This window comes from Drosophila elegans, unplaced genomic scaffold (genome assembly GCF_018152505.1).
Source record: "Drosophila elegans isolate 14027-0461.03 unplaced genomic scaffold, ASM1815250v1 contig_814, whole genome shotgun sequence".
Classification (NCBI taxonomy): Eukaryota; Metazoa; Arthropoda; class Insecta; order Diptera; family Drosophilidae; genus Drosophila; species Drosophila elegans.
The window spans coordinates 9,116,998-9,134,020 of NW_024546167.1; the positions used below are offsets into that span (position 1 = coordinate 9,116,998).

General features: G+C 42.2%; 1 protein-coding gene across 5 annotated transcripts in view; it reads left to right on the top strand.

The window, feature by feature from the left end:
* LOC108150452 (fibronectin type-III domain-containing protein 3A) overlaps positions 1-16,880 on the top strand; it is a 114,913-nt gene extending 98,033 nt beyond the window's left edge. For 4 of the 5 annotated variants that reach the window (XM_017278612.2, XM_017278614.2, XM_017278613.2 and 1 more), the window contains 3 exons: positions 3,949-4,118; positions 9,073-9,511; positions 10,215-16,880. In XM_017278612.2, coding sequence (XP_017134101.1) covers positions 3,949-4,118; positions 9,073-9,511; positions 10,215-13,996 — 4,391 coding nt within the window. In that variant the 3' untranslated portion in view covers positions 13,997-16,880. Of the gene's footprint in view, positions 1-3,948; positions 4,119-8,682; positions 9,003-9,072; positions 9,512-10,214 lie in introns of those variants that run through there. The other variant, XM_017278616.2, reaches the window with a different exon arrangement.
* The last annotated feature ends 143 nt before the right edge of the window (positions 16,881-17,023 follow it).

Genomic DNA, 17,023 nt, shown 5'->3' on the forward strand with positions numbered 1-17,023 from the left:
GTTGATTATAATGAGCCAGCTAACCGCAAATTGGTCCAGATTTGGTGGGTAATTATCGAGAACATCAAAGTGAGAAAAGGCAAGCCCCCGGGGAATTGGCTTTTCCAATCAATATTATAATATCAAATTGACACCCCCCGAGAAATCATTTGCATATCCTCCAATCCAAAAGAATCATAAATCAAGCTCAAGACAATCGAAAGTTTATTCAACTCCCTGGGCATTCATCAAAAGCAAAACGTGGATGAGAATAATTTATAAAATATTTATATAATAAGATAAATTCCTCGACAATAACTCACTTCAACATATCAAGCAACATATTCAATCCGAGGCAATGTCTACTTGAATTTCCTCAATCAAAGTTTTGCTTTTGGCTAACCGAATTGTTATTAATTTTATAGACATTTGGTGCGTGCTTTGCGTGTGCGTGCTGCCGACAATCGAAACAGCCAGACAAAAGCCTTGACCCCTGACCCCGACCGCTGACTAACTGAACAAATGACAGACTGTGAGCAGGAGAATGGGAAGCCAAGTGGTTCAACAATGCGTAACAACAGGAAAGCAATAACAATTTGCAATTAGCCCAAACGCGTTTGAGCCGCAACTTTATTTTGACACTGTCTGCCAACGCAATGGGTGGTGTTAAAGGGCCCAGAAGGGGGTTAAGGGGCGCAGACGACAAGGTCAACCCATCAGGGCAGAAAATTAAAGTGTAAGATGATCTAACGAGAGTTGGGGTTTTAAGGTAGGAAATATGATGAGGTCCATTCGAACTCTTCATATTTACAATTGACAAAAGTATAGATTATAGATAAATGTATATAAAACTATGTATAAAGACTAAGATCATATTTGTTAAAAGATTTTAAAAATATTTATTAGTGACAATATAGTCAATATTATCTAAATAAATATAATTTTAGAACTAGTTTAAAAGATTTAAACTAATTTTCTGCTAAACTCCATGAATCCGAAAATATTTAAATTCCCCAGATAATTTTTAGTCTTCTAAACACCTTATTTAACTTTTAACCAACTTACACTTTCCTTGGCGAAAGCTCCTCGTCGAGAGTCCCAACCCCAAATCGCTTCTTAAGCAGTTTAGCATTAATTAAGTTTGAGAAGAAGTTGCAGACACTCGCGGGGAAACACCGGGGAGATTTAGTCGCTGAAGTTTAGTACTTAATTTAACTGTCTGTCTGCTGGCCAAGTGATAAGCTATACCCCGCCAGTGGCCAACCCTCTTTCGCCTAACTAATTGCTGCCTTTTAACACTTGAGGGGAAATTCACTTGCCAACTATCTCGCTCTTTGAACGGTGTGCATTTCCTGGCCAGACTATCTTCTCCGGCCCTTAAAGACCTCCATTTCCTCCCGGTGAAAAAGACCTCCGCCTCCACCTTCACTCACCGAATGATTAACTGCATTGGGTGGTGCACAAAAAGGGGGAAAACTCTTGGTTTCAGTTTATCAGCCATCATCGGTTTTCTGTCGCATTATGCGTCAGCGCACTAAACCAACATTTTTACACCTAAGAGCAGATCAAGAGACTCCGGACAAATGGACTGCGGACTAGTCTAGTCATTTCTGCCGGCGGATGGCATTTAACGCTTGATCGAACGGCGGGGCCCAGCATTTTCGGCCTCAATGAGTGCGAGACATGGCTAAGCGTATTAGCAGCCGCATTACCGTTAAGTTTACAGTTTAACTATTAAAGCGAAAGCGGGGGAATTCCCTCCCACATGCGACCACACGATAACCACCCCGCAATCCATTAGCCGGCATTACGCATACGCCGCGTGGTGTACATAAAAAATGCAACTCTGCATTGTTTAGCCAGCCAAACTGAACAGAAGGCGCAAACAAAAAAAAAACTAAAAGGCACGGACAATTCTGCAAAACAAAAAAAATATAGAAGTGGGGAAATGTGAAAAGGGGCCACAAGTGGGCGTGGCCACGTTCCTTCTACGTGCCTGGGCATTCAAAGTTCAACGCTGCAGCTGGGAATCGCATTTTAACCCATCCATATTGATGTGCAAACATGGAATGCATTTTATGATGAACATGGATTTCTGAATCGTTTTTTTTTTCGGCTTGATTTTAAATATTTATGGGTATGGTGAAGCGTGGGAATTAAAGAAAGCGGTGTTAAGTGAGGCAAATATTTAATATTTATTGGTGCAACCTTCGTTAAAACATTTATATTTTGTATATTTTAAACTTCCAAGCTATTTTCAATATATTACAATAATAATTCAATTATTCCGCCTCAATAACGGTTTTATCAAACAAGCCATTCAGTGCCGCCTTATCATTTATCAAACCGAATTATGCGCTAATCTCGACCAGACATCGTCCGTTAACAAATGTTTGCTCATTCCCAATCTTTAGCTTCTTCCATTATTTTCTTCGTCGCAATGCAGCCAAAAAAGATGGAGGCAAGCAGAGGAGAAATAGAATTGAAAAGCAATACAAATCCACAAATCAAAATATATCTGAATTGTTTGAGGGGGCAACTTTCGGGGCGGTCTGCTGTCATCTATTCTGTGGCAATGACATGCGACAACGTTGCAGTTCAAATGGATCCCCAGATGGAATGGAATGGAAATGGAAATGGTAGTGGAAATGGAAGTTTTAGTATTAGTATTAGTATTATCCCCCGGCCCAATCCCTCGTCCTAATGACAGTGGCGAAACCAGAGCCCGAAACAGATCCAGACAATGCTGAGGCTATGATTCTGATTCCGAATCCGATGCCCTGCCAAGAATCCCGAAAACTTCGTTTATTCACCCCTCTAGGTCGCTCGCCGTTTCTCGATTTTTCTCTCCACGAAATGAGGCTGCCAAGAATTGTTTGCTCTAGAGATTTCTATGTTTCCAACACATTTATTAAAGCCAACTATCGAGTGGACGGGGGCAGTGCAGTGCCTATGACAGGAGCGGAGCGGGGAAGGGCCGGTTGGATATTAATCATCGGGCAGACTTAAATTGCAAATGAAATCGGAATTGGGCAACGGTGCGTATGCGTATCGTAGTTGAGTAGTTCGAGGCGACAAGGGAGCCAGAAATTGGCAGACTCTGTCAAGCATTTTGTTGGCTGCAGCAAACACAAACATACATATTCAAATGTATGCACTGTGAGAATAAAGTTTGAATGTGAGAGAAAAAAATATATATAATTTTAATGTACTGCTTATTTAATACTGCTATTTTACTTTCAAGATTATGAATTTTTGGAGCAAATTTTAAGACTTTATAAAGTCCAATTTACAATTTAAGTTCTTGCCACTAAAATATTTAAACTTAATTAAAACTCTAATACAGAAATATTACATTAAAAAATGTTACCAACTGTTTAAAGTAATGGTTTATATGCACAACCTGTAAAAATTTATGTACGTTTTTTCTTTCTGCCGTATTAAAGTTTTAATGTTTATATTAAGCTCGCGTTTCTAAAGTGCCGGATAAAAAATATTTAAATTTTCTAGTAAAATATTTCTAAATATCTACTGATAAAGGAAGAAAATATCTACTCAGAGATAACAACTGAGTTCTTTGCTGTGGAACACATTTACACACATCCACAAAAAGACTGAAAGAATGCTAGAGAGATATCCAATAAACAAACACAGAGAAATCGCCGCTGACATAAAGCAGCAATGGCTGTCCTGGCAATGTCCTGGCGTTCCCCCCCTCCTCTTTCCCACCACCCCTTTGTCCCTGCGCCCGCGTGTCTCGCTGTCGCCTCGCTGGCGCCAGCTGTCGCCTGCTTTAACTTGTGCCCTCATACATGACTATATATTTATATATAAATATATATATGTGTGTGTGTGTGTGTGTACTATATTGTATCTGCGAGATACTCGCACTAGCACACATCATCAGCATATTGCCGGTTGGTAGAGAATCTTAAGTAATTTGTCCCCCATTTCGCTCGTTACTTGCAGGTCCCGCCGTTCAGATGGTGTCCCAGAACCGACCACCGCCCCCGATGCCGGTGCCCGTCCAGGTGCCGCAGTACGTCAACGAGAACGGAACGCTGACCCACGTGATGCTCTCGCCGCAGCAGTACCAGCAACTGCATCCCGGACAGGGACATCTCCATCCGGCGCCCTTCGTAAGTGACCTTTATTATTGTTCAAAGTCTTAGCAGAATCTTCCCATTGTTTTGAGTATTTCTAAGCTTAAAGCTTAATAAAATACTGTTTTCATAGCAGTGTAAATGAATAAATTTTTTGTTCGGAGCTTCAGGGCTTTTTTAAATATGAAACCAATTTTTATAAACTAAGAGAAGACCGAAATTTGTATAAAACTAACATTTAAACAATTACTTAGTTTTTAACATTGTTAGGCATAGTTTTATGAAAATTACTTTCAGTTGATCGGTCAAAAAAATCAAAATGAAAATATGCATCGAAACTTCCTGTAAATTGATTAATTGATACTGATGTACACTTCAAAGTGAATCGGAAAATAGCAAACAAACGGCAATTGAATTGATAAAGCCATAGCCCTATCGGAAAGGAAAGAGTGTATCTCATTTCCATCCGATTGGCGGGACTTCCTCCACTTATCAATTAATTGACAGCTAATTGAGCGAACAACCAGCAATCAGCAGCAATAATACCCGATGCTTATTCGATTTTCGAACGAAACTTCCATTGGGGGCGTCTGTAAATATAATTTATTGACCAAATGTCGCCGTATGCGGCAAACAAACCGGGTTGGATCCGGGTGAAGCTGTTCCAGGAAAACTGAAAACTATTCAATTGCAACCAGACTCGTGCTAATGCATTATGAAACTGAACCGGCCTGAAACAATGGCTAAAATGGGTAAACTTTTACCTAAACAATAACAACAATTAAAGTAAAGTTTAAACAAAAACAAACCGGAAAAACAGCTGGCCAGCTGTCGGCGCTTTTGCATTCATAATTTATTTATTTATCGGTTGGCTTAAGTTTAGTTTTTCAACTGCAATATCGTTTTATTTGCCTGCCTTTCTCCTGATCCCGGGAAATTCGCGAGGGGCGGAAAAGTGTGAAAATTGCATAACCAATTAGTCCATTTCGCACAACTCCAAAGTCCCATTTGAATTGCTTAATTTCTGACTCACTGTGCGCCAATATTTGAATAGCAAATGCATTCTGGAGGTGGCTTATTTGCCGTCTGAATTTGTTTCATTGCATTTCGCGAGCTGTCATTTAGGCGTGAGCTTTGACAATCGTTCTGCGAAGACATCTGTCCAGAATGCTAATTAACCAGTTAGTTGTGTTTGCCAACTGAGACGGGGGAAAATGCGGTTCATCGCCAAGTAACTTATAGTGTTCTATTTAAGTGTTTTTTTTTACTCTGAACTGATAAAAGTTTATTTTAAAAATTTCCTTTATTGAGTTTATCACTTAGTTTGTATTTAATTTTTTTTATTTATTTTTCTTATACAAATTATTAATTCAGGAATTATACCTTTCAAGTGATGGCTTTTAAAATTATAGTAAAATGACTGGATGGAAATTCCCAACTATTAAAATATATTTTTATAGAGTGATAAAACACTTGCACGTACAGACAATTAAAATTGTATGTCATATATCAAATCTGTTTTTTTTCTGATGGATGGTGGTCTAGGATTCAGTGTTCATTTTTTTTTTTAAAAAATTATAACAAAAGCAAATAATTTTTAAAGTATAAAATAATTTAAATCTTGCTTGGGCTCTTGCTGATCTTACTCACTTTCCAAATAATTATATTTGTTATTTCCGACCATACTTTAATAATATTTAAATTTTATTTAATTTGACTGGTACAAATTGCAGTCATTTGGATATATTTTCGCATTTTTAGGCCCCTTAACATGCGGAACTAGTTCGCTCCCATGGTGATGACCAAGTTCATAGTCGTGGCCGCATTCCATTTAAATTGCCTCGCTAATTTGCAAAATGGCAACGAACGAAAAGAAACTCTTGTTAACCAAAGCAGATGAGCGTTACCCATTCACATCACGTTTTAAGCCCCCATCTGTTGCTCCCGTCGCCACTTATGTCTAATAATTTAATAATAACAATTGCATTGTACAGCATAAACATTCCCATCATCTCTTTTATGTGCAGAAATTGTTCACAAAATTCGAGGCGAAATTGAAATATTTTCATTTTCATAGCGGGAAATCGTTAACCAAAGAGCGGGGGATGGCTCGAAAGGCCCAAGTTCGTGACTTGGCCTGGCCCAGACTATCAATCCGGTTCTGGACTAGCGCCTAGCGCAATTTAAATTCTATTGGCCAACTACCCCCTGCCGTTTAGCCCCACCACTCGCTGTTATTTATTGTATTATTATCAATATCTCAATTAAAATCCGAAATTATTGCATTGTGATTTGTATAATTCAATTGATTACGCGCTTTCCTGGAGCTTTAAACTTACTGAAACTTTGAAGCTGATTTTTTTGAATACTGTAGGTAAATAAACTAACTTAACGGGCTTTAAATATTTTGATCTATTAAATAAACGTTCAATTAATTTTAAAGCTTATGAGACCAAAAAATGTTGTATGTGCCAAATATTTTAATTATTATTTCTTAATAATGGAGCAATTTCTTAGAGTTTAAAGTTTTTAATAAGCTGAAAATATGAACATAGGGCTATGCTGCAATATTGACTTTTGTATAGCTGCAAAAATTTTTGTTTTTGAAAAATGTTTTCGTTTTTAATTTTGAAGTATTTAAATGAAGTGAAAAGCTTTAAACCATTTTTTCAGCTGCTAAACTGTCAGCCTAAAAATATAGCCGTTTAGGCTGACTTAACTCCCTTCATTTGCATAACAATTTGTAGAGGATAGCTGTTGTTTTACCTAAAGTTTGTTAGTGCAAGCCATTAAATGTTGCTGGCTTGTCGTGCCCGCTGCTGGCAACATTGCTGCTCATGACTTTTAATTGAACTCCACTTGAGCTGAACTTTGCTGTCACATTTTTACATAACCCGCCATTCCTAAAGCCGTTTTTGCAGTGGAAAACTTGATTTAATGCAGCGCCAACAACTTCATCCGCCTCGGATTCCAGCTTGGACACATGTGGCTTCGTCACGCTTTGTTGCTGAAATGAAAGTGCCGGCGGTGGCTGCTCGACTGACTCCGCCATTCCGACTTGACTGACTGAGGCTGAATTTTCCTTGACTTAATTAACAATTTGCTGCCACCATACAACAGAAACACACACTCGAGTCCACACGGCAAGAGTTAAGACAATTTTCAGTGGGGTTTTTCAAGCTTAGGTTGACCAAAAAACAAAATAAACCTTTAAACTGTCTTACAAAGAATAGATTTAAAATTTAAAAAACTTTTAAATTTCAGAACGAAATTGAGTTTTAAGCTTTGTTGAAGAACGTGACACTAATCACTTCGGTACAATATATTTTTAGATTTATAAAATTTATGAGAGCTGGCCTAAAGATATAAAATTTAAGCTTATTTTGAAATTTGGTAATGATTTAAGTTAAAGCTAACAAAATAGTATCCCCCACAAAACCCCATTTAGTGTAAGCCCCTGGCTGAAACACATTGAAATCTGCACACATCACCTTACAAATGGCAGCTTCCGCTTGTGTGTTTATGTTGAAATGTTTATAATTTGATTGTATGCTAATTTGCATAGTTATGCAACTTGAGTCGAGCACTCGAAATAACGGTATCTGTCGCACCATTAAAAACGAAAGCGAAACCAAAACTCCCTCGCAGAACAAGTTATAATCTTCTTTGTGTTTTTTTTTTATTTTCCATTTGTTAATCCGTCTTCTTTTGTTCTCCTTTATTATTTATGTTGTTTCAAGCATAAACCGCTAAAAACTCATTAACTTTGACCCATATTTTTGGCTTTTCATAGTTTATGACCATCGCAAAAGAACCGTGGAATAAAACGTTTTAAATTGCACAACATATAAGGCCAACTTTGAAAATGTAAAAACGTGAAATTAGTGTAATTTAGCGAAAGTCATTTGCAACAGTTTTGCAGGAATTGGTGAGCCAAATTATCAATCATCAGATAGGCCACTTAAGCAATTTTTAGTTAATATATGTAGCATGCGGGCGTGGCTAATTGCCCATTGCCCATATACCGCAAAAGCAATTTATTTTATGACTTGCTGGCGAATCGTTTGAGTCGGAAATTCGGCTCAAACATTATCAAACCTGTGCCGCTAATAAATATCTTTAAGAATGGCACAAGGCGCCAGCTTTGACACTTAAAATAATAATTAATACTTAATACTTCTTCTTTGAGGTTTGTTTAATAATGGCACTTGCATGTTGATCAAACAGTTTTAAGAAATATTGGCATTTAAAAATGTTTTTGAATAAGTTACTAGCACTAATATTGGTTTTATTTAAAAATAAATTATTAGAGAGGAATTTAACTATTTAAACATTTAAAAAATTGAAATATAAATAAAACTAAACATATTTTAAATTCTTGCGCCCAGGCCTTTCGTAATCAAAGCTGATAGTTACGACACTTGAGTGTTTTTTGGTTCACTCTAAAAATACTGTTAGTCATCAAAATGGTTTAAGTCAAAGCTAAATTTAAACCGTAATTCCAAACCAAGGATTGCGTCTGCGATTCTGTTTGTTTTAAAATACCAAAGGTATTATTTAGTCCATTCTAATCATTTACTTAAATTTATTCTTAAAGAAAACATTGCAAACGTTTCAGTTGTTATTTAAACTTACTCGGGTTAACTTGTTCCTAAACTAAATCAATGCAGCTAAAGAAAAAGCCAAAGGAATTGATTGCGCGAAAGAAACGTGGCCATTTTCGAGGTCAATTCTGTGAGAGATAAGAATGCGAAAATCAATTAGTTGCTATCAGTTAGTTTTTTTAGTCGGCGTGGTTTTGGTGGCGAGATATTTTTAGCCAGCGTGTTAAATGTTGACGTGGTATTTTTAAAAATATATTCTCTCAATGAAACGGAAATGGAGGTGCCAAAGAAATCGGGAAAAACGTTGCTTATTAAAGTAATTGCTTAAAACTTATCCTAATGTTTTACAGAATTATTTAATGTAATTTCAATTGTTTTTTTTACAGATAAGCGCAAATGGCACTTCGCATTTCTACACCCCAGTGGCGGGTTATCCTGGCCCAGGACCTGCTGGCAATGGGCCACCTCACTATCACTTGCCGGCACCACCACCGCCGCCGCAACAGCAGCAGCAACAACAACCACAGCAGCAGGCGCCCCAAGGAGCACCCCCTCCACAACAACAACAACAACAGCAGCAGCAGCAGGTGGCACCAAATGCAAGTGGAGGAGGTCAGGCAGCATCCCAGCAAACAGCACCACCCACTGGAGCAGCCAGCCACTCGCACGCCCACTCGCACACCCACTCACACGCCCACTCGCACACACACTCCCAGCCACACCCACATTCCCCGCACTCCCCGTCGCCGCCCAACTACCGGGATGAGCGGAGCCAGCGGCAGCACAACAAGCTGCTCAGGAAGCTGGAAAAGCAGCGGGAGTCCAGTAAGTATCCCGATTCCAAAAGGATCCTACTTACTTAGTTCGCTTGGCCTTTATGGTATAAAACTTTAACAATTAATAGAAAAAAGACTACAAGAGAGCTATACTCACTTAGTCGCTAGAACTTGTATAAAATTATAAGTTGATCTCTAAAAAAAATAGTCTGTCCCTGGGAAACCATGGTTGAATATTGAGTTTCCAAAAATAATCACCTGAGGGCACTACGAAAATTATAGCACCTATATAAATATATATATATATATATATATATATATATATATATATATATATATATATATATATATATATATATATATATATATATATATATATATATATATATATATATATATATATACATATATAGTCTATGCGTTACATATATATGGTCTTTCTATTTTTATTACCATGCCATAAAGTAAATCCCTTTAAAACTCAAAATATTTTTGTTGTACAAGAAAACCTGTCGACTTTACCGATTTAAATTGTACTTAAAGTTTGCTTAAATTGATATAAATATTGTTTGACAGTTTAGTGTCTCTAAAATAAACTTGATTGTACTATAATTTTATATTTTAGCTACAATTTGTGGCCTAAATTAAGCTATTAATGTGCTTAATATAAAATCACTAAGCCGAGCGAATTACACAATCATCCATTTCTGACCCTATCAAAATTTTTACTAATTAATTCCATTCTCGTGCAGATCCCCCGCATTCGCCATCTCCGCGCCGTGCCAACGAACTGAATGGTCACAATAATAGCAACATTCCTCTGGGCGTGCCCCTGCCCGCCCACCTCAGCAGCCACCTGCACATGGCCAACCATCAGGGACGTCGCCTGCCGCAGCAGCAACAGCAGCAGCAGCAGCACCAGGTTCAAACCCACCAGGTGCCGCAGCCGAGGAACGGCAACCCGCAGCGAATGGGCAGCAGTGTGGGCGGGGCTAGTTCCGTGGGAACCTCCGAGGACGGCGAGGATAACTCCAGCCTGGCCGGCGAGGATGAGGAGGACTACCAGGCCTCCATCGTGGAGCAAATCTCAGCCATTGAGAAGCCCGAGGTGATAGATGTGACCTCGCGGGCGGCCAAGATCATCTGGGAGAGTCCGGCCATAGCGGATGCCTTGACGGTGGACATGCGGCAGCTGCGCTACCAAGTGCTCCTCTGTGATTCCGGGAAGCAGTGCAAGTACAAGAGTCTGTACCGCGGCGAGGCCTACGAGTGCATAGTGCAGGATCTGCAGCCTGGCCAAGATTACCTAGTACGCTTGCAGGTGCACTACCAGAAACTGGAGGGCACGGTCAGTGATCCCACAGAGTTTCGCACCCCAGCCTGTAAGCCCGACCAACCGCCGCCCCCAAAATTGGTTTCCCGCACTAAGAGCTCCATTAATCTGCGATGGGCTGCTCCGGCCGCGAACGGAGCCAGCATCCAGCACTATCTACTGGAGTACGACGAGGGAAGGATGGCGGGCGGACAGCCGCAGAAGTTCGTGGAACTGGCCAAGATCAAGGCCAAGCACTATGTCATTGGCAAGCTGCAGCCCACTACAGTGTACAGTTTCCGCTTGGCGGCGGTCAACGAAGCGGGTCAGAGTCCCTACTCCCCGGTGGCCAGCTACAGCACTGCCGGCAATCCGCCGCCAGTGCCCAGACCTCCGCAGCTGTTGGCCAGCAGCTCCAACACCCTGAAACTGGGCTGGGAGCGGCGGGCACAGGACGGAGACTTTCTGCTCCAAATGCAGGATGCGGAGTCGGGCCACGGCTACCTGAACACCTACAAGGGTACGGAACTGCAAACGGAGTGCCTGCAGTTGCGGCGGGCCAGCAGCTATCAGTTCCGTCTGAGGTCCGAGAACGAGGCGGGCTTCTCGCCCTGGTCGCCGGAGGTCAGCTACCGCACTCTGGCCGAACGTCCTGGCCGACCTGGGAAGCCGCATGCCAAGGGCAAGATCCATGGCACCCACTTTAAGGCCCGCTGGGATGCACCCGGCGATGCCGGCGGCGCCGAGATCCTTCGCTACCACTTGGAGCTGAGTGCCGCGGGTCCGGCCTTCGAGAGGATCTACAGCGGCGGCGAGACGGAGGCCATGTGCGAGCGTCTCCAGCCGGGCACCACCTACGCCCTGCGGGCCTTTTGCGAAGGTCCAGCGGGTCAGAGCCCGTACTCCGACATTGGACATGTTACCACAGAGGCGGTGGCGCCGTCGGCCCCGCCCCCACCGCACTGCAGTGATCCGCCCTCGCCCTACGCCGCTCTCCTGAAGCTCCAGCATCCGGAGTACAATGGCGGCGCACCCATCCTGGAGTTCGAGGCGCAGATGCGACGGCTGGAGCAGGTGCAGCCACCGCAGTTGGTGTACCGCGGCAAGCAGGCCTACTTTGTGGCCCAGGACCTGACACCGGGCGGCATGTACGAGGTCCAGGTGCGGGCCATCAACCGCATTGGCGCCGGCAACTGGTCCCAGTGGATGAGATTCACGGCGGCCGCCGCTGCGCCCGGTGTGCCCGAAGAGCTGCGCGTGCTGGTGAAGTCGGCCACCCATCTGGGGGTCAGTTGGCAGCCGCCGCTGCAGGAGAACGGTGCGCCCGTGACCAGTTACACCCTGAAGAGTGCCAGCCAGGAGAGGACGCGGGACGAGGAGGCCGAGCAGGAGCAAGGCGCCATTAAGGAGCCGCCCAGCTCCGAGTTCCACAACTGCTATCAGGGAGCGCAGACCTGCGCCGAGCTGAGAAACCTCTCGCCCTACACACGCTACCATTTCCGCATCCAGGCGAGCAACTCGGCCGGCACGGGAACCGCCTCCGACGTGATAAGTGTGTGCACACCGGCCGCAGTGCCCGGGGCTCCGCAAATGCAGGGCTACGAGTTCACCGCCCAGGAGGTGACCCTCAACTGGACGCAGCCGGCGGCCCACGGCTCGCCCATCTGCTCGTACAACATTGAGTACGGGGAGCGGACCATCGCCACGCCGGATGCCTGTACACGGTACACGGTGGGTGGCCTGCTGCCCGAAACCGGCTACAAGTTCCGTGTGCAAGCGGTTAACGCCATCGGAGCCGGAGCCTTTAGTGCCTATGCCAAGCTGACCACTCAGCCGGCTCCTCCGGCTCCACCGCGCCTCGAGTGCAGCGGCGCCGGTCACAACTACATCAAGCTGAAGTGGGGCGAGAACGGAACGACCGGTGGCAAGCTGGCCGGCTCCAATCCGGGGAACAACGGCAATGGCGGCGGCGGCGACTTCACCAAGTACTTTGTGGAGATGTACGTGGCCCGGGCGAAACAGTTCCAGGCCGTCTACTCCGGCACCAATTGCATGTGCAAGGTGCACAAGCTGCAGGAGCGCAGCAGCTACACCTTCCGGATCTATGCCCACACGGACAGGGCCGGCGATGGCGATTACTCGGAGGATTTCGTTTTCGAGACCTCGGCCACACTGCCGGCGAACATCAAGCCACCACGAGTGGTCCAAGAGGGCAGTGTTTGCCTAATGGAGATGCCCGGCCAACTGGGCATGCAACTCACCCTGGAGTGGCAGCACTCGAAGAACTCCTTCCAGGACCGCGTGGAGTACGAGCTGCAGTATGCGGTCTTGGGCGCCGCCGACTTGGAGGGTGAATCGCTGTCGCCCAAGGGTCGCAGCAACAGTTCCAGCGGCAGCTCCAGCGGCGCTCCAGTTAATTTGGCCAACCAGGACTACAGGCAGTTGTATCGCGGACCCGAGACCAAGTTCACCATTGACAATCTGGCTGCCGGCACTTGCTACCAGTTCCGCGTGTGTCCCGTGCGGATAGCGGCGGGCGGAGAACTGCTATACGGTCAGCCGTCGAGTCCGTTGCGCTACCAGGTGCCCAGTGAGCTGGACCCCAGCTCGGCGACGTGCCACCACCACCTGCACGGCTCCACGGCACCACCGGCGACGACGGCGGCAGTGGCCACCAGCCAGAGGAGCAGCCGCAAGCTGTCGGCCGGCAATGGCTCGACCAATGGCCTGCACATGAGATCGGTGAGTGCGTCGGCCATCAGTGGAGCGAGCGGCGTGGGAGCGGACCCTGTGGCAATCGGACGACTGCAGCAGGAGCTGTCCGGCTTCAATGCGTGCGCAGATCCCATGCATCACCATCATCATCATCACCACCACCACCATCAGCCGTGCGGCGGAGCCGGAGCCGGTGGAATGGCCGGGGCCACGGACTCGCACCACCAGCATCAGCACCACATGCACCACTCGCATCACATGCATCATGCCCACCATCCGCACACCGGAATGGGCGTCAGCTCCTCGAGTTCCAGCTCCTCAACGGCGGCGGCCATCTCCTCCAGCTTGGCCCAGGCGGGCGGATTAAGGCGGATCGTCGGTAAGCTAACTTCACTGTACTCCAATCGGCGACGTCTGAGTGACCAACAGAAGGCCGTCTGCATTGTGGTCTCTTTCCTAGTGGGCACCTTCCTGGTCGCCATGCTCGTCAACATGTTGAGGGGCTAAATAAGTGGCGCCCAACGTGAGACTATAGGAACTTGTAGGCAAACGACAGGCGAAAATGATTTAAAAAAAAAACAAAAATGAAACACTTTATGTCTCAAAAAAGTGATTTAAACTGTTAGTTGTAATTATGTATTTTTTATATATATACCGTAACAGAATCAAACAAAATCAAAACTGTATATTGTCTAATTTTAAACGAACGAAAAAAAAAACAGCAGAAAAGGAAATCAAAAATAGCGAAAAGAGAAAAGAAAGAGATGAGATGTAATGTGATGAGGTGAGATGAGATGAGATGAGAAGGCAAGCCCCCAATAATTGTATTAAATGTACACAAAACAAAACCACAACGTCAAACATTCACACAGCTTAATGTTAATAATGGTATTTACTAATAATATATGTTGTCACAAAACGAAAGTCTAATCTCCATATGTGCTATAAACAAATGAGCAGCCAGCAAACAAATTGTAAGCCGTCAGCAGAACCGTAAGGCTCACCAGTACTTGTCAGACCTGTTCCGAAATGCTTCTCAAGCTGTTTTTATTTTGTGTGTGGCGCCCTTGCATTTGCCCTCCCCGGCGGGTTTTTGTAAAATTCGTGTATAATACGTGTAGAACTAGCATGTGGGGGCCTGGCCCCGCCCGAAGTCCAAGTTTTTTTACAAGACCCATTTTTGTAAAGTGTATTCCAAAAAAACAAACCAACAAAGAAAGAAACAAACAAACAAACGATTGTAGATAGCTGGTCAACAAATTGCACCAACTAAAGACACACTCCTAAGTAGCTAAAAAGTAACCGAATTGTGAATGGTGAGGGGGCGCAAAGGAAGGGGCGGAGGGCAAATGCAGAACGAATAATTAAACGAAAAGTATGAATTTATTAGACTACTAGCTACAAGTATTCAGTGCTGTATAATTGTTTTCCTGATCGCTCCAATCTACGCAGATATATATATAAATATAAATATATATATATACAAACACATAGATATATGTAAAACAGCAGACGCTTCTTTCATTCTCACAACCTTTTTATACGAATTATTACACAATTTATTATAAACATATTATACGACAAGCAGAAATCGAGAAAACCAAGGCAACCCCAGTTGGGGCTGCTATATCCGCTGGCAATCCAACTGTTGCATTTCACAACTAAAACAACTAAATAAATTCAACCCGACACTTTTTCGTAGGCTGTCCCATGTGGCTATAGCAGCCCCAACTAGGCAAAGTGATTTATATTCCAATTATTATTATTTTTCTAATTAAATAAATTAAACTAAATGTAATTGTTTCTTTCCATAGCATTTAATGTGAATTATACAAAACAGAATCTTATCTAAAAAATTATGAAAAATCAAAAAAAAAAAAAAATACACAAAACAAAACAAATGTTTGTTCATGTAAAGCATAAACATTTGCTTGATGCAAATTAAAAAAATTATATATATATATATATATATATATAAATAAATAAATAAACTTAAATCAGAATCAAATGATAAATAAATGGAAATTATGTATGTTTCTATGTTTACAACTTATAAAATTTATTTGCAAAATATATATATATATGAAACATTTAAAATAAATGCGATATACAAATAATAAAAATACATTTTTTGTTTGTATTTGTGGATTTTTCGTTAGGCTGAAAGGACCTTTTTTTAGTTGTGAGTTTAATTTTGTAGGGTATTTTATAGACGTTAGCAAAAAATTTTCGTAACATTTTAGGGTTTTTATGTTGACTCATTCATTGTATCATCCTTTCTAAAACTGCTATATTTATTTTTTAACAAACGCCTTTTCTTATTTCTTTTAATTAACTCTTTTTTCTATCAACAATATGTTATAGCGATCAATACTTTAATTAATCAATACTTGATTGAATATTTTAAGTATTACCAAATCTCCAATATATTTTCCTAAGCATTTATTGCATGGACTCTTTATGGACCCCAGGCATATTCTCAGGATAGAGCACGTTCTGTTTGTCTTCTGAACGATCAACAATCCAGGGTGTGAAATTCAACTTAAGTGCCGTCTTCTCACTCCTAATGAAACTTAGGCGAATCTGTCCAGTATGAAAGGCAAATACATAGTCCTCCAAGAAACTTAAAGTGAAAGGTTACCAAAATAAAAGTACAAGCGTTACAGACCAATAATTTAAGCTACATAGAAGATCTGCGGAAAAGTCTATCCGGAAAAGTCTATCCGGCAAGTCTGTCTGTTGGCCTTCGATCCTGTCCAGCCTCGCCTGTGTTTTAATTAGGGTGATGAAAAACTTGACCCAGTGCAGTTAAGCGGAATTTCCCACACTGGGTTGGTGCATCCTTCAGAACACACACCGAACGTTCTTGACCCTGAGAATCTGCCTGGAACCCATAAAGGTTTCATGCAAAATTTGCGAAAAAGAAAATGTTGAAGATTTGAACATAACCATCGTTGGTATGTTATTGTTGATAAATAAAGAACGGAAATTACTTCTGTTTATTCCCATCAGACTACGATTTTGACATAGTCCCAAGCACCCGTTAAGTTGATATCCAAGTTGGTGGTTATTTGAGGTTGTGCCAAAATCAAGATCTGATGAGATTAAACAGAATAGCATTTGGATTCAACAAACCAAATGTATATAGTCAAACAATATTTTCAGTGTCAACATAGAGGCTCTTGTGTGTAAATAAATTAAATTTCTAACTATGTATTCTTCTGCTTTTTGGTTTGTTTTTATTGTTATTTTTATCTTATAAAAAATATATATTTATGATTATGTTCAAAAATACCCTTTATTGTATGAAATTTGATGGACTTTGAAAACTATCAAAACTCCAACCAGTTAAAAGAAAAAACCCCTAATAAAAATAAAAAGTTTGTTTTTATTCTTTGTATATTTATTATATTAAAACTATGTTTTTTATTTTTATCGTTGCAAAGCGGGCCAAAACACAGTAAGTACTCAAAGATTATTTTTAAGCTTTATATATCGGAAATTTAATGCAAGCCTCCGGAAATAGAATAAACT